Raw genomic sequence first — 24148 nt, forward strand, 5'->3', positions numbered from 1 at the left:
AACGTTATAAATTAAATAAAAAAAGCTAAGTTGCTACAAAAGGAATAGGCCTACAACTGTACCACAAGTGTGAATTTACGTGCTTGAATCATATACAAACAACCATTGTAGGTCATAGACATATTAAATATTTATTATGTCCTTATGAAGCAACTTACGCTATTAAAATAAGCACTCATTTGAACTGAATATATTGCTTTGGACTTTATAAATCATGTAGCTCAGGCAAACTGTGAACCAGTTGAAGATATTCTTTTCAAAACTATTTAGAAAATAGGCCTAGAATGGTGATGATTTTCATTCAAAATAAAACATTAGCCTACTTGAAAATCAATTTTTTTTTTTTTTTTTTTTGAGAGAGCACGGTTTGCAAGCATAAAATGGCCCTTTTCTTTCTTTCTTTCTTATTTTTTCACAAAGCACTTGTTGAATTTAGATCAGTGGGCAGACATATTTGAAACCCATACCATAATCTATTTTCTCCTGTTCAATGTGGCAACTAAAACCTGGGGCAATCCCTAAATCAGAGATTTTCAAACCTTTTGAAGGACTACCAAATATGATGCTACATACCTATATTTTCATATAGCCTACCTATAAAGACCCATTTGTACCATGTGAGAAAATAATAAGAATATTATAAAGATAGGTTGTTTCCCAAATTATAGAACTTATTTTTTGTCATGTTAATGAACTGAAGCAAAAAAAAAAAAAACTATCCTATTAAAATACTACCTGGAAAAGATGATGTATCATGTTAAATTGACAGTATGTTTTTCATGTTACATACTATTAGAAAAAAAGATTTTAAAGTCAATTCAAATCTATTTGTATAGTGCTTTTTCAAAGCATTTTTACAGAAAATAGATGAGATGAACACACTATTTCAATTACATTTTTTTTATTTTACAAATCAATATGCAATTTTGGTTTTGATTACTTGCTGTCAAGGACTGTCAAATGTATGAAATAAACACCGACCAGTCTAGCAGAATGAAAATTAAAACAGTAGCCTAAATAAAGGAAAAAAGTTAAATGTGTTTAAAATGTTGTGTTAAACATAATCAATATATCTGACAGACCAGTCATTTGTTAAAAAATATCCTTCTCATTTCTGCAGAGCCCCTAGTATAGGCTCCTCTTGCAGTCCATTGGCCCTAAACTGTTTATTCCCACACAACGTGAGAACTTCAGAGATTTTAATCTAGCTTTTCCAACTGAACCAATTTTCTTCATCAACTTTTGAATGAACCGGTCCTTTTGGAAATGGCATGCTTCGGGTCTGTCACATTGCTGTATGGTAGTTGTAGTCTTTTATGCAAACGTCCAGATAAACCAACACACAGGAAAAAACTACATCCCCCAGGCATAAGGCACATCGCCCCTCCCACTTTCCTCAGCTCGCCTCCACTCCCACTTTCTGTTGGTCCGCGGGGAAGTCGCAAGATGGCCGACGTCGCATGAAAGTATGTTCCTCTCCTCAACATGAAGTCGTGAGTGAGACAGAGAGCGAGGGAGCTTACGTCGGGCTTTTGTTTTTGTTTTATTTTAGTTGTTTTACTTTATTTTCCCCTTAGTTATTCATCTCATTCCGAATCGCAGCAGCCCCCGATTTGTCTCGACTAGTTGACGCGTCAATCACGCCGGGATCTGAGCTAACTGGCTAAGTGCGCGAGCTAGTTTGTTAGCCACAAACTGTAGCTCTTATAACTGTTAACCAGTACAGGACATACTGTATCCACTACCAGCTAGAGTTAGTTTTAATTACCTAAGGGGCATGTTCGATGGCAACGGCGTAGTTGTTGTTTAGTTTTGCAGCTAGATGTGTTACAAATAGGATTATATTTAGATGTTACCAACATTGTCGACATCACAACTGTAGCGTGCGCGCCGTTATTCTCCATCGTTACGTTGTAGACCGTGCAACATTATAATTGATCAAAATAGAGACTTTAGCGGGATTATAATATTGACACCGTAAGGAATGGACACAGATTGCACTTACACGACCAAATGTAATAAATAGCCACGCGTATCTGGAATTTTACAGGGGGTCGGTTGACAGTTGCATTTGTCGGATGATTTACCAGACATTTCAGGTCTTTAGTTATCCAACTATAACCGACCAGATCTAGTTCTGAGCACATAACCAAGAAATCAACTTATTAACAAGGTTCATCCATCTCACGCGCATAGACAGACACAATATGGGAGTTCAAGGCTTTCAGGAGTATTTGGAGAAACGCTGCCCTGGGGCGGCAGTTCCAGTAGATCTTCTCAAGCTCGCCCGAACGGCAGGCCGTCAGCCCCCACACCATCATCACCACCACCACCACCACCATCCCCATCATCCAAGCTCGCTGCCTCCGCCTCCCCCGCCAGCTCGCATTCTGGTCGACGCAGACTCTGGCCTTCAGCGGCTCTACGGGGGCTACCAGACCGACTGGGTTTGTGGAGGCGAGTGGAATGCAATGCTCGGCTATCTGGCGGCGCTCTCCCAGGCCTGTCTGTACCAAGGCGGACTGGAGCTGGTGGTGGTTTTTAACGGCACGCTTGGGAAGGATCGCTGGCCAGAGTGGGCGCGGCGGGCACAGGGGCAGCGGCAGACGGCCCAGCTCATCGTCAACCATGTCGGAAGCAAGGCCACGCCCCCTCCGCGGGCCTGGTTCCTGCCCCCGGCCTGCCTGAGCCACTGTGTCCGCCTCGCCATGTTCCGATTCCGCGTGCGGGTGAGTGGCCTTGATGCCCTCCTCGAGAGGAACTGTGGCTTGTGTTGTCTTTCTATGAATTGTCTTCCTTTCTTGCTTTTACATATGCAACGTGCTGCAAATGCTTTGTCAATTTCAGTTATTTGTGTCATTGCACAAATGTTTCAAAAGCAAGGTCAGAATTATTCATTAATAGTAGTTAAACTACTTTTGAAGGTGCACTCGTGCAAAGTTTACTCATAAATACAGTAGGGCTGTCACTAACGATTTTTTTGGTAATCAAGTAATCGGACGATTATTTTGGCGAGTAATCGGATATTTTTGTGGTAATAAAAATAGACCTAAGCAATCAATTGCCTTTAAAATGACTTAAAATGCACGTGTTATAACAATGAGGCAATGATATTTGGTATTGTAAGCAAGTGATCATATGGTTTTATAGAACAACACTCTTAAAATACATAGGCTTAATACATTATACATAATATAAACAATCATGTAATGTTTTATAACAAATGCCTGCAGAGGGGGCCAGCGGCCTAGTGTTGTTACACTTTACAGCAGATGAAGTCCTTGTTAATATTGGGCAAACGACTTTTAAATATCTTAACTATTTGGCGATTATATTTTTTTTATGATAGAAATGCTACAGCCACTGTAATTTCTTGAACAAGAATATGTGGACATGCAAACTCAGAGTGAGGGTTTAAACCTTTTATTTTGAAATTGCAATGATCAGTTTGCATATTTAGAAAGATATTGATGTATTCTCCTGTCTTCATATCTCTGTATTTTTTGGTTGAATGGCGGTATACGGTATATATTCGTATTTTATACCTTTTTTTACTTGGATTTAAAAAAAAATCTGTATTTATTTTTAGATTTTTTTATTTCACATCCTGCCCAATGTAGGACACTACAAACAATGTTCATATTGAAGACTAAGAAAACAAATATAGTGAATGTAACCATGTAGGCTCTGGTATATTATGTGCAAAAAAGGGTTAAAATCAAATTAGACTCTTACTTTGATTGTAACATTACAAGCTAAATACAAAAATGATTTTATTTTTAAATTCACTGCACTAAAAATAAATACAATCAAAAGCTAAGACTTAGTTACTGCTATCATAAATACACTTGTAGGTTTAAAATTCTTCATTTGGCACATTTATTGTTCAACAACAAATTTTTAGCAATATGTGTTTTAATCAGAATTATTGCACTCCTATTCTATTGCGCTCAGTCTGTTTTTCATGCATGCGCACGGCGGTGCTCGTTCACGGTAATCTGTGAAGTTTAGGGGAGATCACAGAAAGAAACTTTAGAATAAAAAAATTACAATTCATTTGTTACTGTACAAAATCGTTTTGGTTGTTATTTTCTTGATAGTGCAAAAACTGGAATATGAATTTATGTTTAAAACAGATAATAGTGAAGACTTTGCCACCTCATTTCAGAACACCACTGCACACGACTGGCTCACAGGACTAGCCAAATACTACTAGCTTTATTTTAATAACCCTTGGACACTTTTGCTTGCAGAATAACTTAATCATGGCTCATTTTCCAGCTAATATGTGTTAGTGTTGTCACTATACTGGAATTTTTAACTTCGACACAGTACCTTGAAAAATATATTCAATACAATTTTCGATATTCAATACAATTATCCAAAGCATCTAATTCACTTTTGTCCTGAGTCAAAATATTTTCTTATCAAATTAATCTATCTGAGATACCTTGGCTTGGTAGCTCTGAGTGTGATTATATAGCCTAACTTTATTATTTGTATTGCCTCTCAGAAATATATTACTATTGTAATACAACTACACTGTAAAATAAAAAATGAATATTTCATAAGCATTATTTTACTAAACAGTAGTAAAATGTCAATACTTATGGCTTTAATTCTTGCAAATAACCCTCAAGCTTTTATTTTTGTGACTGTGACGATAGATTTATAAACGCTTCTCATTACAAATCTGTGTCAAATGCTGTAATCATCTGTCCACAGAAGTGTTGGAAATAATGTGAATATGAAAATACTGGTGCATGTTAAACTCACAGGCAGAGATGGAGTTAGCTGCATTTACTGTGAACCGAACCACTCAAGTGTAAGATCACAGCGATGCCCTTCACTTTGAAACACGCAATGGACTATATACTTAATTAAAAGATACTGCGAAGCGAGAAAGCTCAGCTGGTACCATTGTATCGATACTGAAGAAAATGAGAATTGAAAGTTTTAAATATTGAGAATCAATGTATTGTAAAATCTATACTTTTGACAACACTAAGGCCGTCTGTCCACCAAAGCGTTTTTTCTTGCGGCTGGCGTATTTTTTTCAATTGTTTTTAATGGGAGCGTAACGAGGCGCTAAGTGTTTTTTCACGCTGAAGCGCAGAGCGCCCGGTGTTTTTTACAGGTCACTGACACTTGAAGAATGTTCAACTTTGGGTAAAACTCATCACTGTCACTTTTTACCCAACTGTCCAATCACAGTGGAGGAGGGTCGGGACTAATACCACACCGACCAACCGCCACATTCTGCTTGTACAACGTCAACAGATGACAACAACAAGCATAATAACGGAACAAAATAATTAAAACAAGAGCCGGAGAAAATAAGTTACGTTGCATTGACATTTTAATATAGATTCAACACAGAAACAAAATATGTGTGAAATGAGATACAAGTAACACTTTCTATTCCGTATTCCGTAACGAGCAAAGTGTCGCAACTGAAAAAAATGTTGCGCTGCCACAACGCTCTCAAGCACCCATGGCTAGGCATTTTCAGCAGAGCGCCTAGCGTTTTCACCTGGCTAAAAACGCTTTGGTGGACACACGGCTAATGTGTTAGTACAATTCCAAGTCAAAATTCCATAAACAAAAGTAACTGAATGCACCTTTAAACGAATGGTCACAGTGTGGTTTGATCAGAAGTTCAGAGCAATGTGAGCTTGTTACATGGTCTTCTTCCACCCTGCTTGTGTTGTAGGTGGTGCAGACCCTGGAGGACCACCATCAGGAGGTGCTATCCCTGTACAGAGACTATGGTTTTCAGGGTCTGATCGCACAGGACTCCGAGTTTGCGCTATGCAACGTTCCAGCCTATTTCAGCTCCCACGCTCTCAAGCTCTCCTGGAATGGCAAGAATCTGACCACTCACCAGTACCTGCTATCAGAAGCGGCTCGCCAGCTCGGCCTCAAGACCCAGCACCTGCCAATCTTTGCTGCTCTTCTTGGTAAGGAACACTGCTGTTTTGTTGTGTCCTGGCATGTGACTTTATTTTTTTAATAACATTGTTTAGTTCTAAATGTGGGTCTTCATCAAAATCAGGTAACCACATTCTGCCAGATGAAGACTTGGCTGCCTTTCATTGGAGTCTTCTAGGCCCAGAACACCCTCTTGCCTCCCTCAAGGTGCTTATGCAATGTGTCATTTCACATATTTTTTTATATTTTTAATCTTCTGTAATTGTAATTGATAATATAGGCTTATGCATCCTTGAGCATCAGATTTATCACTATAACCCATTCTTTTAATTTCTTCCCTTTGTTCAGGTAAGGGCTCATCAGTTAGTCCTCCCTCCATGTGAGGTTGTTATCAAGGCTGTATCTGAGTATGTGGCATCCATCAAAGATCTTGGGAATTTAGATTCGGTGGCCAAGGATGTTTTCAAGCAGTCACAGGTGAAGCATGGCTGTGTTTTGCATTTTCATGTACTACTTTTGTACACTTTTACCGTACTGTTGTTGTCATCTTAAAAGCTCATCCTAACATGGAGACTTCCCATTTTCTAACCTCTAGTCACGTACAGAAGACAAATTTGAGAGGTTTAAGAAGGCAGTGGAGTATTTTTCAGCGGCCAGTAAACCAAGACCTCTCTCCATGGGACCTTCTCCATACCTCTGTAGGTAGAATGTGGTGTTTGAAGACCATTCACTGTACATGCACAACCTTTTAAAAGTTTGGGGTCAGTACGGGTCAACAAGGATGCATTAAATTGAACAAAAGTGACAGTAATTTTAATACATGCTCTTTTGAACATTCTATTTATCAGAGATTCAAGATAAAAATGTGCTTTTCACAAATAATAAGCAGCACACCTTTTTTCAACATTAATAATAATAAGAAATGTGTATTGAGCAGCAAATAAGCATTTTAGAATATAATGTAATGGCTAATGGCTGCTGAAAATATATTCAAATAGAAAAGTTTTTTTTAAGTTATAATAATATTTCACAATATTGCTTTTTTTACTTGGTGAGCAAAAGAGACTTCTTTTAAAAAGAAATATTACAGACCTCAAACTTTTGAACTATAGTATATGTATAGTTTCCACTGTTTAATTTTCAGCAACCTTAAGATAAGCTCTGACATCATATTATACTCATACAATGTTAATTAGGTTTCTCTTGACTCTTCTATCAGTTCCAGGCTTTGGGCCTAATCAATTTGGCGGACCTCCCGGCCACATGGGGGCGATGCAGCCTCTAAAAGCTCAGGTAATTATTTACTGTACAGTAACATAACATAAAGAGTCTTTAATGTCGTGGTTTGCGCCATTGCTGTCAAAGAAACTAAAATCGACGCGTTTGTAAACTTGTTTTCCGCCAAAAATAAAAGCTCACAGATTTATCTCTTGCATGTAAAGAAATTAGTACAAAACTAATTATGAAGGAGTCATTTATTTTTCAGTGCATTTATTTTTTTTATTTATAATTAAAAAAATTGTTATACAATATATGGCTATTACTGCCATAGGAATATCATTTTTTATTAGTAATAGAAGTATTATTATTATTAGTATTATGCAGTTATTGTAGACACTATATCACAACTAAAAAGAGGTTTGAGTCCCCTTTAAAGTTCAGGTACAAGTCAATGCACAGACTTTTTCTTATTTCAAATTGGGTTAGAGCTCTTAAAGTGCACCAGATTTATGCCCCCGAACAGATTCACAAAATCCTGTGGGAAACTTTTAAGATGTTTAGTGCTTCAAATCATATTTATTTTCCAGAAACAGATTTCAGCCAGTCACTTTTTGCTGTTCTCCACAGTTTGGCCCACCCCAGGTGTCAGGTGTTAAGGTGCCTTATCCCGGTGGGCTCTACGGACCCAGCCCTGTAACTGGTCCAGCCCTTTTATGCCAGAACCCAACTCAGCCTCTGCAGGACTGTAATGATTCACTAGTTGGGAAAATGGGCTTTGCTGATTGGTCTGCTCCATATGATTCCTCTCAAGATGGCAACCGACAGCCCAATCATCACACTGCTGCTCCCACAGGCCCCTCCCCCTCATCGTCGTCGTCTTCAGATGGGGAGGAGCATAATGACACCAGCACTAAGTGAGTCCACTTTGTATGGAATCTGTTCATTGTGTTGTACCTGTTTAACTAGCAATCTGGTATTCAGAGCAAAATAAAAATTCATTTTCTGTCATAGTCATTTGGCTGACAAGTCCACAAGATGGGAAGATCCCAGTGGACGGGGCGGCAGTGGCTCTGGGGACGGCCACCATGGTAACGGTAGTGGGCCGTCCATTCCATCATTGCTGTCCATGCCAACACGGACTCACATGGACATCACAACTCCACCCCTTCCACAGGTCAGTGCCGAGGTGCTGAGAGTGGCGGAGCACAGACACAGGAGAGGACTCATGTATCCACAGATCTACCACATCTTGACCAAGGTACCGCAGTCACACAGCATGTGCTCACAAATAAATGGCATTCTGGGAGAATTTCAGCCTTAATATTTTTCGCTGCTGACTATGCAACGGCACAGCTGAAAAAACTTTTTATTTGTACAGTTTTCCTTCACTGAATTAACAGTGACTCTTTATTTATTTAGTTTTTCCTTTACGTCAAGTCTAACCAAAATGAAACCTCCTTGTGCACCTCAATTCAGTATCATTACTGATGTTTATATGACAACATGTTTATATGTACTTAATAAAACTGCAGTATATTCATTTAAAAAAAGTTTAAATAGTACTTTTATAATAGTAGACTAAATTTTTTTACATTTATGATGGAAAATGCCCTGAAATATACAAAAGCAGCTTATAATACCTATGAGAGCTCTAACACTCTTCTCTCTCTGTCCCTTACTCTCCATTTCTTCCCTCTCTTTCTTTTCTGTCGCCTCCCAGGGGGAAATGAAGATGCCAGTGTGTATAGAGGATGAGTGCAACCCTGACCTGCCTCCTGCTTCTCTACTTTTCCGTTCTGCCCGCCAGTATGGCTACGGGGTGCTGTTCAGCTTGGCTGAGACCCAGCGGAGGTTGGAGAGACTGGCCATGCGCAAGCGTAGTCCCATTGACGGTGAGAGGGAGGGTGGGCATAAACCTTGTGTAGATGAGAATGTAGAATAGCATTCATGTTGTAAGTGTTGTCACAATACCAAAAAATCAATAGCCGATACCAATACAAGGAAAATGTTGTGATTCTCAATGCTTATTTCAGAACAACAGCAGAAAATTATGCGTTATTTAACACAATAATATTTAGGTTATTAACAAAATATTATAATATTAAGTATTAACAAAAAATTATATTTTTCTTAATATTGCTTCATGTTTTTCAGATTAATAATAATAATGATTATTATTACTTATGTATTTAAATAGTAATAAGAAAATTTCCTGCTAAGAACATTTGGCCAGTATCTTAAAGTGTCATGAAACCCCCCTATTTCAGCTCAAGTCTAGCTCACAATCTTATTGCAACTTAATTGGGCGTGGTGGCAGTGAGAAGAAGGGAAGAGAGTGGGTGTGGTATGACACGGCAGGGGATTTATTGCTGACAAAGTTAAAGTCTAATGAAATACACTGACACCTTATTTTTGTCCTTTCAAAAGTAACTGAATTCCCTGCTACATATATTAGCCTACAGTAATCATAATTATATTTAAAACATATAAATATACATGCATATGTATAATTATGTCATTATAAAATATATATTTGTTTATATACACACTATAAATGCATATATAAAAAAAAAAAATAATAATAATAATTTTGAAAAAAAAAACGTTCCGTACACAGCCTAGATCTACGCGCCCCCTAAACCCACATAATAAAGATGGACGGTGACATAGAAATTTGCACAAATTAAGCATATGTTCCATACAATTGAGGTATTATCGAAATATCAAAATGTTTATAACGAGTGATTATTTAACGAAAGGCAAGTAAAACAGTCAGGGTTACATTTTAGACACACACACACACACACACACACACACACACCTCTGAAGCGATAGAAAAGTCCTCGGGACCGCATCACTCGCAAGACGAAACCTGCATTGGTGTACAAGGCCGAAGTCCACCATTCTCCAGTTGAATGGTTGCTACTACACACACATAGTTTAGATGTGTCCGTGGTTGATGGCCAACCAGCCGCCCGCAAGCAGAGTCTAGCCCTGGCAGCATCGCGGGGGAAGATGCACTGGAACTTTTGCACCACGAAAACAAATGCGCGTCCCATCATTGCCTCTCTCATCTACTACGCGATGTCACAGTTTGACATGTCTGTCATTGGAAAGATCCACGTGGTGTCATGAATAATTAAGAGCAATTGTCTTCTCATTGGATAAGAAAACTCAGTCATGAATAATTATGAGACACCGATGAGTCATCAGAGTACTATAGTGCTCAAGCTGTGACGTGGACACGATGAAGATTTTAAACCCGGAAGATGAAAATAGTGGAATTTTTTTTAACCATTTTCCCCCTACTATTAAATCTAACAGATGCTAACATTGTCTTCAATGGTGTTCAACACACATACCTCTGTTAAAATCTCAGAAAATTTGGTTTAGGGTTTCATGACCCTTTAAAGCTGATAAATAATGGATTATTTCCTTCAGCTGAGACACTTCAGATGTGCACTGTTCACCATGATGGTTTTAAATTGCTTGAAATATAATTCAAATCACTTTGAAAAGGAAAATACAGTTAAGTGCAACATGTGTAGCGCAAGTCTTTCATAAAGGCTACATGAAAACACTACTGTAAAATAATGTTGTGAATTCCTTGTACACCCATGTTTTAGCGGGTTGTTACGGGATAAACGCACCCAGAAGTTACAACTTCATGACTATAAGTTCACTTGTGCATTGCAGCCTTTTGTTTTGTGCAACTGCAAGTTTTAATATTATGGGTTTTTTTCACCTATATATATATATATATATATATATATATATATTAGGGGTGTCCCCGACTATGGATTTTCATAGTCGAATCAGAATCGTCATGTCTTGTCTATAGTCGACTAATAGTCGAATCATGTGTATGGGGGCGGGGCTTTAACGTTTCAAAGCCGCGATGTACAGAAAATCACACAAAGATATAGAAGAAAATGTATAAAAACATTTTTGATCAATAAAACTAAGAAATAACATAAATAACTCCAGAAAGGCCACACTGCAGATTTGCATTTCACATGCAAATCAAATTAAATCGGCTAAATTACCTGTGCGAGCAGGCCAGCCTACAGCACAACATCGATGCACCGAAAAAATAAACAATTAATTTACTAAATTAAATTAGAACAGAATATACCTTTCTAATAAATAAAAATACAAAACGAAATAAATCAGAATCAAGTCACAGGATGAGGAGCAAATGTGTGCAAAATGCCTAAAGTGCAGGGGAACATATATTCAAAACACAAGCCACAAATAGTTAGATTAGATAACCCTGACAGATTAATTAATAAAATAAAAATAAAGAAATTATTAAAATAACGATAGTAGCCAGAATTTTCAACTTTCTTTTTAACTGCAGAAACAACAATAAATGCTAAACTGGAGAGGCAGTCTTTTTAGCTAAAAATGTTCACAGCATCCAAAAATAAAATTAGAAACCGGCTGAAAAGTTCTGTAATCACTTGTACCCGATACCTGATCGAGAGAACAAATCCAGTCGTTCACTCTGTCTGTGTCCGTTGGAGTCTTTTAAAATTGTGCGCGCGGATAAAATACATTCTAACGTGAAACCCAGTCTATGCGTGAAACATGTTAACGTTGGCCGGCAGAAGTGCGATCATGGTTTTCCTGATGCTAAATCCAGCCTTGGAGAATATCCTTTCTGATGGTGTACATCCACACTTTAGATTTTCTTATCCCAGACATTGTTAAAGATTTAAATCCTTGCCGCGAAGACGCTCCTCTGTCGGTCACGGATTGAAAGTGAAACTTAAATCTGTCACGGGGTGTTTGGATTTATTCACGCACGTTAAAAAATATTTATTAAAAGCTTCTTTCTTTGCACATTTTTATATAGGCCTACAGCATTATCATAATAGGCTGAATATTAACGTATTGACAGAAAACCGGTAGTTCCATTTGAAATCAGACATTGAGCGCCCTCATATAGCCAAAGTGGCATGATCCTCGTTTCATAACCTCTGCGAAGATTCGACCGTGAGATCGGTAGTCGAATCAGGCTCCTCCTATCGAAGCATCGAATCTTCGACTATTCGGGGTCACCCCTAATATATATATATATAGATAGATAGATAGATAGATAGATATAGATGATTAATCTTATATAGTTTCGTTGAGTTAATTAACCCGCTAACAAAGCACATCAGTTTACAGGTGTTTATTCAGCTTTTCATTATTCAGTATTGAACATCCCTAAAAATGCAAATATTTTTACATGTCTGACCAGAGAATTAGCTCTTGTTCTGTGTTGCTTTTAATAATGCAGATATTTTGGCCTACTATGTCTCAACTAACTGAGAGGAAGACATCGTCAGAAGATCAAAATCAATCTTCTTGTTTCTGTTTGATTCTACAGTGCCCCCGGTGATTGTAAAGGAGTGGTGTGCCAGTAAAGCTAAATCTGCCCTGACCCCAGAGCTCGTTCCAGCCCTGTGTTTCCGCGAGTGGACATGTCCCAACCTGAGGCGGTTGTGGCTGGGCAGAGCCTCAGAGGACCGTAGCCGTCGTACGCGAGCCTTTCTAGCCTGCATGCGCTCTGACTGCCCTGCCCTGCTCAACCCGACCTGTGTGCCATCTCACCTGCTGCTCATGTGCTGCGTGCTCAGGTATATTTGTGAGATGTATCTCAGTGGACATTGATATGGTTCTTACTCCACACTGACTGGATTAGTAGGTCAGCACTGAATCTGAGTAGCTCTGGGTGTTTTGAACCGTAAAGTGTGTTTACAGGTATATGATGCAGTGGCCGGGGGGTCGCATTCTTCAGCGCCATGAGCTTGATGCCTTTTTGGCTCAAGCTGTGTCCAACCAGCTCTATGAGCCTGACCAACTTCAGGAACTCAAGGCAAGTCATGTCTCATTAACTGTTGTCATACAGTAACCACCTATTATTTGGGCAAAAACCACAGGATCTTTTAAAGCTTTACAAGTGCTTCTCGTTACAATTTTAGGAACATGGTTGCATTCCCAAACGCATGTTATAAGCGACACAAATAAATACAAAATCTGCCAGAAAATGTATTCTTTTAATAGAAAAGCTCTGATTGAGGATTTAAAATCTTGACATTTGGTAACCGCAAGCATCAAGGCTCATAGTAGGGGCTTGTTAAAAACAGTCTGTAATATTTTGTCTCCTTTTTATTTGACAAAAACTTCGCGATTTTGGTAAAGTTTTTATTTTTTTAACTACATTTTAGTCTCGTCTTTTTTCGTCAACGTTATTCCATGTTGCCATTGTCACAGTTATCGTTTAATGACGTTGTTGTCTCGTTATCTTGTCTTAGTCATGGAAAAAAAGGGTGTCAACGAACATTTTTTGTCATAGATTTTGTTAAAAGAATTACCATTAGTGTAGAGCAGCATTTCCTGCAAACCGAGCCATTCTGAGACATTGCTGTGTTTCAGACTGAAACACCCAGCCCATATATTTATTTAAACTGCTGCCTCTGCAATCTGATCATTTTATTTGCCAAGTCAGATTGTGATTTCAGTTTTATTTTAATTAATCGTGCAGCCCTACCAAAAATTGCTTTATTACTTGGGCAGATGTATTTAATTTAAATTTTTATTTATTCTATGAATGTGAAAATATGCTATATTAAATGCTTATAAATGACATTTTCTTCAGAGAACAGTTCAAAATAAATGTTTTGTTTTGTTTAAAGTGTATCTCAAGTATCGGCCATTCTTGACTTTGAATCATGTTTCTAATGAAATATTTACCTTTTGTTGTGTGAAATTGTTAAAAGCAGATGGATAGAGAGATGTGGTGTGAGACTAAAGCACATTTGCATGTGTTTTCATGTTCTTATATAACGGTAAAGACCCAGATTACTGTAAAAGCAGTGGGAGGAAGGATTGAATTGAACACTGCACACAACATACCCCTTGCACTCTTTATCTTTGTATCTTCCATGCTTTATTAAATGTTTGTTCACAACAATTTTGACAGGTTTTTTCTTTCTTTTTTTGCCTTGAGGCAACACTTGTTGTAAATAAGGACTCAATAGCTCAGCTCAACTTCAATAGCTGTATGTCACATATAGCAAAGCGTAGCATTTCTTTAAAATAGATGCTGTCTTTCAACTGTCAGGCTGTCAATAATCTGTTTTGAAAGAGCTCTGTGAAATCTGAAATGACACGCTTCTGTGACATTTACCAGGCTGATGCCAAGCATGCCGCCAGATCATATTTCTTTTCTTTGACACTGATACCAGGTGGAGAAGGTGGATAACCGTGGGGTGCAGCTGGCCTCTCTGTTCATGAGCGGAGTGGACACTGCTCTGTTCGTGAATGATGTATGTGGACAGCCCCTGCCATGGGACCACTGCTGCCCTTGGGGCTTTTTTGATGGGAAGTTGTTCCAGAGCAAGCTAGCTAAAGCCACCAGAGACAGAGCCTCCTTACTTGATATGTGTGAAGGCCAGGTAACAAACATTTATGTGCAGGTGCAGCTGTTTAATATTTCACAATATATCAGGTTTTTTTAATGTTTTTGACACCCTGTCCCTGCAGGAGGAACTGGTTTCAAGGGTGGAGAAGATGCGCCAGGCCATTCTGGAAGGCATCAACCTATCCCGGCCGCCGCCTCCACCTCCACCACTGCCACCCCCTGCATTCCTCCCCCCTTCCATGGTGCCCCCTTTTTACCCCATGCATCCTCTTTATCCTCCTCGCCCATTGGGCTCCATGCCTCCTCCTCCTCACCATCACCACCAGCACCGTCCCAGGGCCTTCCCAGGTTAGACATTCCTCTTATTTAGCACATTTACTTCATTTTCTTTTACTGCCCTTTGGGTGTCACTTAGTAATTTTCTGTAATTCTTTTAGGAATCCAGTCTATACCTCCACAGGGTGGCAAGCTGGAAATAGCTGGCATGGTTGTTGGTCAGTGGGCTGGGAACAAGCCAATCCGTGGCAGAGGGGGGTTCAATATGCAGGTGGTGTCAGTAGGAGGGAAAGGGTGAGTCCATTCTGTGTCATAAAATGGTGTCCATTTGGCTGATTATTTATGGCGGTATGACAAAGCCTCACAATAAATAACTTGTTTTTGAGGACTTCTTTCTCCCTGTTGCTCTTGATCTTTATTAACTCTCACTTGCACCATCTACTGGTAAGGACTAATAGCAGCAGGTTGAATCTCTTTTCATACAGTGAATATGCATGCTGACTGCATATGTATTTCCTAGGGCTGTAACGGATCAGATAGCACTCGAACACCGAATTGATTCCTCTTTCGTGTTTCTTTGTGCTTGAACGGACACATAAGACAAATTGTAGAAACCACATGAAGACGTATATTTTAAATATTTACCAAGCACTATGATTGCAGACCTGCCAACCTGTACGCATTTTGCGTAGCGCATACGCATTTTGACTTCAAAGTACGCTGGTACGATTTGTCACTCTAAACTACGCAAAAACCTGGTGACGCCTCTGTGCACGCGCTGTCCTCAAATCAAGCTACAGCAAAAGAGGAAGAGGAAGAGTTCGACCAATCATAGCGCTGGGTTAATTCCCCAAATAGCAAGGGGGGATGATTGACAGATCCGTAAGGCCTATCATTAAAAAGAGACTGAAAATAGACACCAATAAAGATTCCCGCTCGATCCCCCTTCCACTCCCGCGGCCGCCGTCTGACTGATTTCATAAGCGAGGAGGACAGTACAGTAGCCTACGGTACTTCTGACTCCTGAAGGTAAACGGCCTGGGGTCGATGTGGAAAGTTGATTGTTGAGTTAACTTAATCTTATGGATTCGATGATCACACAGATCGCATGGATTATCTTTAAATACTCCGTTAAGTTATTAATGGTCACTCAGAAAAGAGGAAGACATCATTCATCAGTCATGCAAATAATAAAATGCTCAAGTAGGCCTAATGCTGAACTATAAATCTTGAAATCGCTATGGCTTAGTGATTATGAAAGTGCTGTGATTTGTGGATTAACGTTAGCCTACTTATAAGCGTGAGTCTGGAGAAACAGGCGTTTATTTATTCATTCATTCTCAGTGTTGTGAAACGTATGTGTTACGTTGTGTTAATTATAACTAAAGTACCTAATTATGTTACATATTTATTTTGTATGAAAACTAGCGCGTTAGTTACTTATGGATTAAAAAGTACCGTTGTATCAGTGCTGCGCGAGCTCTCTCACAAACACGGACGCGCGCACACAGAGAGAGAAGATCATTGTAAAATTAAAATTGACGGGCTAAATTAAAATTTTGTTCTTGCTTGTTTTTTTTCTGTCAAAAAGCATTTTGTATTATCCATCCCTGCTTTTAAAATCCGTTAAATGACGGACGTTTACTGTTAACACAGCCCATATGTCGGATTCGGAACTTATACTTTATATTATTTTTAGAATAAGTGATTTGTTATGCTATTATTGGACCCCTGTCTATTCATTGTCAACTGTTTTCTATAAATATGTTTGTATTGGCTAACATTTATTCAGCTAATGCGTGTCCTGTTTAAAATGTGCAATGTTTAAATGCAAAGACAGCACGTCACAAATAGAAGCCCTTTTCCCTGTGGTATTTAGTATCATATTTGGATATTGGAAAATAAAGTAATTAGCCTATCTTAATTGTACACAATGTTCCTATGTTTTATCTTTTTTATCTTTTTTTTTTTTTTTACTGTGTTCTAGGGGTTTCTTAATTTTAGACTAGTTGACCAGCACACATTATATGCAATGCAATTATATAACGCATGTGTGTCGTCATCCAAACCGCACAGTTGTTCACTCAAAAGCAGTGAGTGATTTTCTTTCTTTTATTCTTTGATTAACAATAACAGACAGCAGCAGGTTTATTAGGCTGCTGTCACTTCAATACCTGATGCACGACATGTATCTAACACACATCTGATTTTCTCAAAACTCTATGTTCTTTTAACACTTTTAGACTCATAGGATACTCGACAATATCTTTTGACTAGGATACTCGACAAAACAGGCATTTTGACATAATTTTGTGTTTTTGTCCATTCAAGTGTGGAAGAGAACTCAATGCGGCACTGGCCCGCTGTCTGAATCGGCATTCTGGGCACGTGTTTCAGGTGTTTAGGGGCGGTCCCAATTGACATTTCGTTACATTGACTTCCATTCATACGTATGCGAATGTGTCAGACCGCAAACGAATGCGCATGCGTAAAGTTTGGCATTTCACTGTGTTCCAAAGTTCAAGTTTGGTGAATTCTGTGCTGCGAATTCGCATCATTTGAAGATATGTGACCACCAGTAGAAGATCGATACATCACTGCGTGACCTCTCGGCTGTATTAAAAGAACAATATTTTTGCAGTAAAGCCAAGTAGATTGTATATTTTTTACATTTTGAGTGTAATACTATTTGTTATGTTAAATTGATGTTTTAAAAAAAAGACGCTTCAAAGTGTGATGTCATATCACGACAGTTACAGTGTCGGAAGAAATTTTTCATGCTCAAAGTCTAGAATGACCGTGGCTTTAGTTCACAGAAAGCTGCTTCACATGAATAATGTCATCATATACTGTAGCGCAGCCAAAGGATGACAGAAAGAAATGGATGCTGCGTTAAATATTTTTAGTGGGTTAACTCAAGAAAATTGTATTGCAAGGTTAACATGTTAATTGACAGCCCTAATTTATAATTGAATTAATGTTAAATAAATATGAAAAAAAAAAAAAAGTGCAGTTTAGATTTGTAATATAAGCACAAACATCATTTGTGATCTGCGCTGGCCAAATGAGTCGCAACGAGCATATTTTCAAAAATGAGTTATTTTCACACTCTGTACTAAAAAAACTTTCAAAATGTATGATTTGTTTTGACCTTGGGCCCTATTTTAACAATCTAAGCACATGATCTAAATGCATTTGCTATTTAAGCAACGTGCTGCAGACACGTGAAAATGATAACTGAAAATGATGTGTTTTTTGGTAGTTTCAGCCCGACGCAGTTATCATTTTCATGCCCTGTGTTGGTTAAATAGCAAATGCATTTGCGCTCATCTGTTGGCCCATGGGTGTGCTGGTCTGAAAACGAGGTGTGTAGGGATTCAGACATGCCCTAAGTGCACTGGCGCCGTGCGCTTTAGACCATGCGCTTAAAGTGCTACTATTTATTATAGTAGCATTTAAAATAGATCTTATGTTTTTTCTCATGTATATTTGATTTTTCAGTGCTTGATTTTACTTTACTATACAGTATTAGCAGGCATATTGGTTATTAGCATTAAAAATCTGCCAAAATATTGTTGCATTCCTAACACACATGTATATAAAATATCTGTTATTTTTCTTATTTCCCAGAAGGGGTAAAGAATTGACAGTAAAAGCAAGGGGAGGGAAGAAAGTGACAACCAACAGAACACAGGTCAGTTCGACATATATATTTTGCACTATAAACGCACAATATTCATATTGACATTGGTTAGCGATGAGATTGAGTTTGATTTGCTTCCTTTCCCAATGTTTCTCGTAGACTTTGTCCTCCTCACCTCCCTCCTCCAGCCCCCCAAAGCTCACTGAGGACGTTAAAGCAGTGGGACGGCCCATGGAGGGAACGGGGACTCCTTCACAGCAGCTGAACGGCAGCTCTTCAGGAAGCGCCACTGGTCAAGCCCTTGACCTGCCACCACTGGCCCAGCCAATCCAGTGTGCCTTAGCCAGCAGAGACAACCAGTCAGAAGATGGGGTGGAGGTAGAGGCCCCTTGTTGCCTTGACGACTGCCCATCAGATGGTGCACTACAGAAAGAGGAGTAATTACATCCCAAAATGTAATAAGAATGAGAGAGTGAGAGGGAATGATTTAAGGTCGACTGCCTTTTCCTTGCAAAATTGAATATTTAGGGCACAGTAGCCACTTTGTGTTGTCATGGTATAATTTATGATGCTGCACATGCTGGAAACGACATATGGACAGTGTCAGGATTGCGGTCTATGTGTCACCCTTAGAGCCGGGTCTGGTTTAAAACTGAGCACGTTTAAATCACAACCCTCGATTGCACATCGCCCTGAATCTTCAGATTCTGGACCTCATCCTTTCCACTGGCCCATCATTGTTGTAGCATAGTGAAAAGCTCTCGAGTGTTTTTATTTTGACACAGTTTTCTTTTCAGACCTTAGTACATTAAATGATTGCCTAAAATGGCTACGAAAAGCCCCATAATGCCCAAAGTATATTAGAAAATTGACCTACTCGATACACTTGCACGTGTCAAGTTGCACAGCAGCTCCAGCTGTTTTAAACTTTCCACCACACAGCAAAGAATTACACTATTTGTTCTACACGTGGCTGTATCTGCAGTGTACCACATAGGCGAGGATTCAAAGTCAACACTGCCCTGAATACAGTAGACGAGTGGAAACCGTCGGAGAACGCGGGTTGTATTTGTATGTCACAGTGTGCATTCACACACACATGGTAGTCCCTTTGTTTTGTTTTGTATATTATCTTATCAAAAAGTGATTTGCATGTGGAGAAGTTGCAATTGTCTTCAGCACGGGGGCCACGGGCGGCCCGAGAAGTCCAGGCTCAGAGAGACATGTAAGGCTGAGCAAGAGGAAGGGAAAGAGTTGTACAGGTTACACTCAGCATCACATAGCTAGCCCAACTCTATTGCTTTATCTCACATGTAGACAATCTTCTTTTTAGGCCCACACCACCCTGAAGATTCACAGAATAGTTCTAAACGAGATCTTTAAAGCACCTTACGGCCGAAAAAATACATATGCAAATTCCTCCCCTCCATTGATTGTATTCTAACGTAGAGCACTTAAAAAAAAAAAAAAGCACTTGTTATTTAGGATAGTACTATGCTTTATAGAGACAGTAACTTCCTTTTAATGAGCAGCAGACCTGAAGTCATTCCTTTCAACAGTTTAACTGTCCAAATAAACTTTTACCTTGCGTGTTGTTTACCAGTATGACGTACAAATCAACACCAACCCATTTGAATGTGAGAACGGAGTGCATTGTAATCTGCACTTTGTTTTAAAACCGAAAACACACTGGGTTGTCCTCGAACCAGGATAAAGAAAAATCGAGGCCTCTGCCAGAATTAGGGATGTGTTCGGATTGAACCGTGATACTGTTTGACATCCCAGCCGCTTGTATATAGACCCAAATGTACATGATCCTGTTACGCTATGACGTGATTTACGGGAGTGATTTTATCAGTGGTCGAGAATGCACACAGTCCCTCAGAGAAACCTGAAGACCTGCCATTTGACATCTCTCAACTTCACACCGTTCTGGGTTATAGCAGCTCTTTTCATTCTCTCGTTGTTCACGTCTCCCCTGTGCCTTGTGCATGTGTACCATGTGGATGCTTTTTTGTACATGTGCATTCTCCCACCATCGCTAAAATCATTGCAATTTTGTTACTCTGCAAAGTAATTATTGAACGAACCTTAGGATCATCTTTTATTGTGACAGTCGTTTAAAAAACAAAAACAAATCGGAGTCTGTGGTTCTCCAGACCGTTTTATGATCTGTCTGTCTCGTCTTGTTTTTGTGACAGTCCTATGAACTCATGCACTTCTGTGTTCAAGACAGTACTTCTATTGAGGCAAATGGGCTTTTAAGTAAAAATCGAACGAAACACCCTTAAAGATTAAAGCCGCACTTGCCATTATATTGACCATTTTGCATCAGATGGTTAGGAAATTAATTTTACTTACATGTTAATGTTTTAAATCCATTTTAAAAAACAAAAAACTTGTTTTGTACCAATAATTTGTTGGACGTAATGAATGAGAATTTAAATGTAATTAACTAATACACTTGAGAGAGGCTATTGCATTTAATTATCATAGTTTAAAATCTGTACAATTGACAATGTCAAGATTACATCACTGCTTTCTATTGAAGTTATAAGATGCACCTTATTTTGTTAAGAAGTTAATATTATATTTAGTGCCACTAAAAGTATATCGAAAGCTCTAAGTCAGATTATGGAAGACACCCATTATAGTTATGCGACTATATATGTTCTGCAAATTCTCACTCTTGAGGAACCCAGACAGATCAGCCCATCAGAAATATTACAATTACCTGAAGCATGCATTATGAATGCAGTTTGCTATGGACAAAATGAGTAAAAAAAAAAAAAAAAAATGACAGTGATATATCGGTGTCAGAATATGTGACAATACTGGACATACCGGACAGACTAAACCAAGACGAATCTTGACCGTAGTATTTGAACTAATACGCTACACGGTCATGTGCGCTAGAGCATTTAAACTTCAACCTTAGGTTGTCACGTTTTATTACGAGTTAAGTACAGTAGTGCTAGTTTTCAAGAAAGGATCTCCAGCATGTTAGTGCATATGAACATGCAAACACACCCGTTAATGGAATTTTGGTTTCCTCCGAATAACTGTAGATCCTTTAAAAAAAATTCAGTCCTTTTTCATCTGTGATTAACAGCCGTCTCAGTTAGTTGGGTTTTTTCTCAGTGTGTTTGTCATAGAGTATCAGTAACTCCTTCACATTTAGTTTTAAGTATAATCTAAGAAAGGAACAGCATAAACCGAAATATACAGACACACCAAATAAAGATATAATCTCTCTCTCTTTCACACACACACAATACCTTTATTATACCTGTAGAGAAACATCAGTTAGTATAAAGGAGAAGAAAAATAGTAAAACTTTTTCATATTCAGATAATTAATGTATTGTCCAGAGTGTTAATTTCACTTATACTTATTTGGATACTTAAATTTGCAGTTTCAGATGCTTGGTTCCAAAGTTATCCTCTCCAAAGCTTCTCTTCTCTGTTCTAGATTGCTGCTTAAACTCTCAATCATACATTTATAGAGATTCACGTTAGTAAAATATAGACTAAGAAATATCTAGTTGATAATATTTGATGCCCTGGAAATCAGTGAGGTTGCTCTGGCCGTTGCTGTTAGAATGGCACTGTTTCACTCCAGATGTTGGTCCTGATAAAACTGATTTTTCAGCACTCAAATCTGGTCACAAATGCAGATCCCCATATGTTTTCTCTTCTTTTTTCCCCCACAGTTTTGGGCCGTATACACTTTTTAAAATGTTCTCCATCTTAATTCTTGTCTCTGTTGATTTTTATTCTTGCCTTTGTTTCCCCTGCAGTCTTCATACTAACAGTGAGAGATTTTAACTTTTATAATTAGTCTAATAATCTGTCTGTAAGTAATCTTAGACGAGAGTTGGTAACATTTTCAACAGTGAACTGAGAAAATTTAACCTTACCATTTTTGGTTTCTTTCAGTTGTGAAATTGTGTTTTTCTTACTTAAAAAAAAAAAAATTATTATTATTACAACAGCTACTCCTTTGACCGTTGCTACATTTAGTATTAAAATTTGCTTAGCGGAGATAACTAGATATTTTTCAAGTGTAATGATTGCAATTTTCCTCACCTCTATTTTGTATAATATCGTTTCAAACCACTTCACCATCATGATGTAATTGTCACTTACGTAAATAACCCATTACTTTGTTTTAAGCATTGATTTTGCAGTCTCTTTAAAATTGTTACATGTAAAAGATGAATTATTTTGAGTAAATCTAATTTTGCTTCCTTGCACACAAAGCAGACTAATATACATCTGTGCAACATTAATTTTCAACCAAAGTAAATTTCTGGAAACTACTTTTCCAGTATATAGTTAACAGTCTTGATTCTCTTTTTCTGGATCCTGTATATATGATTATACAGCTACGTGTTTTAAGTAATTGAGATAATAGAGTACGTAAAGGGTCCGTAATCCGATTCTAAATGAAGAAAAATGTGATGTTTACATCTTTTTGGTGAAAAGTGGCTAAATCTTGTATCGTCCAGTTTCATTGCTAAAATAAAGATTTCTTTTTTCCTCTCAAGTGGAGCTTAGCGATTAACCCTAGAACACTTCGGCTCCCATGCACACGTGTTGTCCCTCTGAAAAATGTAGCTTCAATGTAGTCATGGATAGGTTAAGTGTGAACGCATACTGTAACCATGCACACATGTGTGCACACACACACACACACAGCTATTTTGGTAAAGAGTTTTGCCTGTGCATTCCTGTAGATTTGTGTCTGGACCTCAGATCTGACTCTTGCTTTATAACTGTTTCCCCTGTATCCTGGCTCTGTAGCCCTTCACTCCACAGGACCACTGGTGTGGTCAGGTTTCAATCCTAGTCTGATAACAGCAATGTGTTGTGTACAGTGGCCCGCTGACATCCTACATTTTCTAGAAGTATGTAGTAGCCTCTATATCTTGTCCCCATTGCTTTATAGCATGTGCCCCCAAGACTCAACGTCAACTCAAGACATCCATTTGTAGGCAACACATTCTGTCGTTTGTTCTTGGAAAACTGATCCGCTCATCAACACAATCGCATTGATGCATGCATCAAGATCTCCAAAAGCTCCAAAAAACTTGTGAAGTGAAGGGTAAAGTTCATTATTATTATTGCTGTTATGGTTATGATCGTTATTAACAATTTCTTATTTTTAGTATAAAGAAAGCACCTGATTGTTTTGGAAAGAAACTTTTCTTTTTAATTTGTCTTGCTGTTGTGGTCTGATTTCACAATGGATTGGGGAGAAAGCCAAAAGGCTCAAAGAAAGAGAGAGAGAGAGAAAGTCAAAGTTGGCAGTCATGTTTGTATGGTTGGGAAATGACTTACAGTGCTGAAATAAAATTTATTCTTTTAGTAAAATGGAGTTTTGGTTTTCATTTGCCTGTGTTTTTTTGTGTGTGTGTGTAAAGACTCTAGTAGAAGAACCCGCTGCTATACTGCCATGTTCTAAATGAAAAGTTAACACTCGTACTAGGTTAACATTGGTTAATTAGGTATTATGAACTGATGATGATAAATTGTACAGCATTTATTATGCACTACAGTTCTGCAGTTTGGGGAAATGAAGATTTTAATTTTTAAAGCAGGATAACTCTTCAACACAATAATAATAAGAAATGTTTCTTGAGCACCAAATCAGCAAATTAG

General features: G+C 38.4%; 1 protein-coding gene and 1 long non-coding RNA gene across 2 annotated transcripts; both read left to right on the forward strand.

Annotated features, from left to right (window-relative positions):
- Window positions 1-1409: 1409 nt before the first annotated feature.
- On the forward strand, window positions 1410-23860 carry fam120c (family with sequence similarity 120 member C). The gene is made up of 16 exons (XM_082144436.1): window positions 1410-2729; window positions 5714-5960; window positions 6056-6138; window positions 6280-6408; window positions 6527-6629; window positions 7151-7224; window positions 7780-8066; window positions 8164-8410; window positions 8873-9044; window positions 12530-12779; window positions 12904-13018; window positions 14391-14600; window positions 14689-14914; window positions 15004-15136; window positions 18473-18536; window positions 18645-23860. Exons 1-16 carry the CDS (start codon window positions 2208-2210, stop codon window positions 18924-18926), a joined length of 3144 nt encoding a protein of 1047 aa, XP_082000562.1. The 5' UTR covers window positions 1410-2207; the 3' UTR covers window positions 18927-23860.
- On the forward strand, window positions 15143-16671 carry LOC309480083. Its single transcript, XR_014199542.1, has 2 exons — window positions 15143-15910; window positions 16130-16671. It is a non-coding gene; the product is annotated as an uncharacterized lncRNA (long non-coding RNA).
- Window positions 23861-24148: the final 288 nt, after the last annotated feature.

The sequence above is a fragment of the Leuciscus leuciscus genome, assembly GCF_965113295.1.
Source record: "Leuciscus leuciscus genome assembly, chromosome: 18".
Taxonomy (NCBI): Eukaryota; Metazoa; Chordata; class Actinopteri; order Cypriniformes; family Leuciscidae; genus Leuciscus; species Leuciscus leuciscus.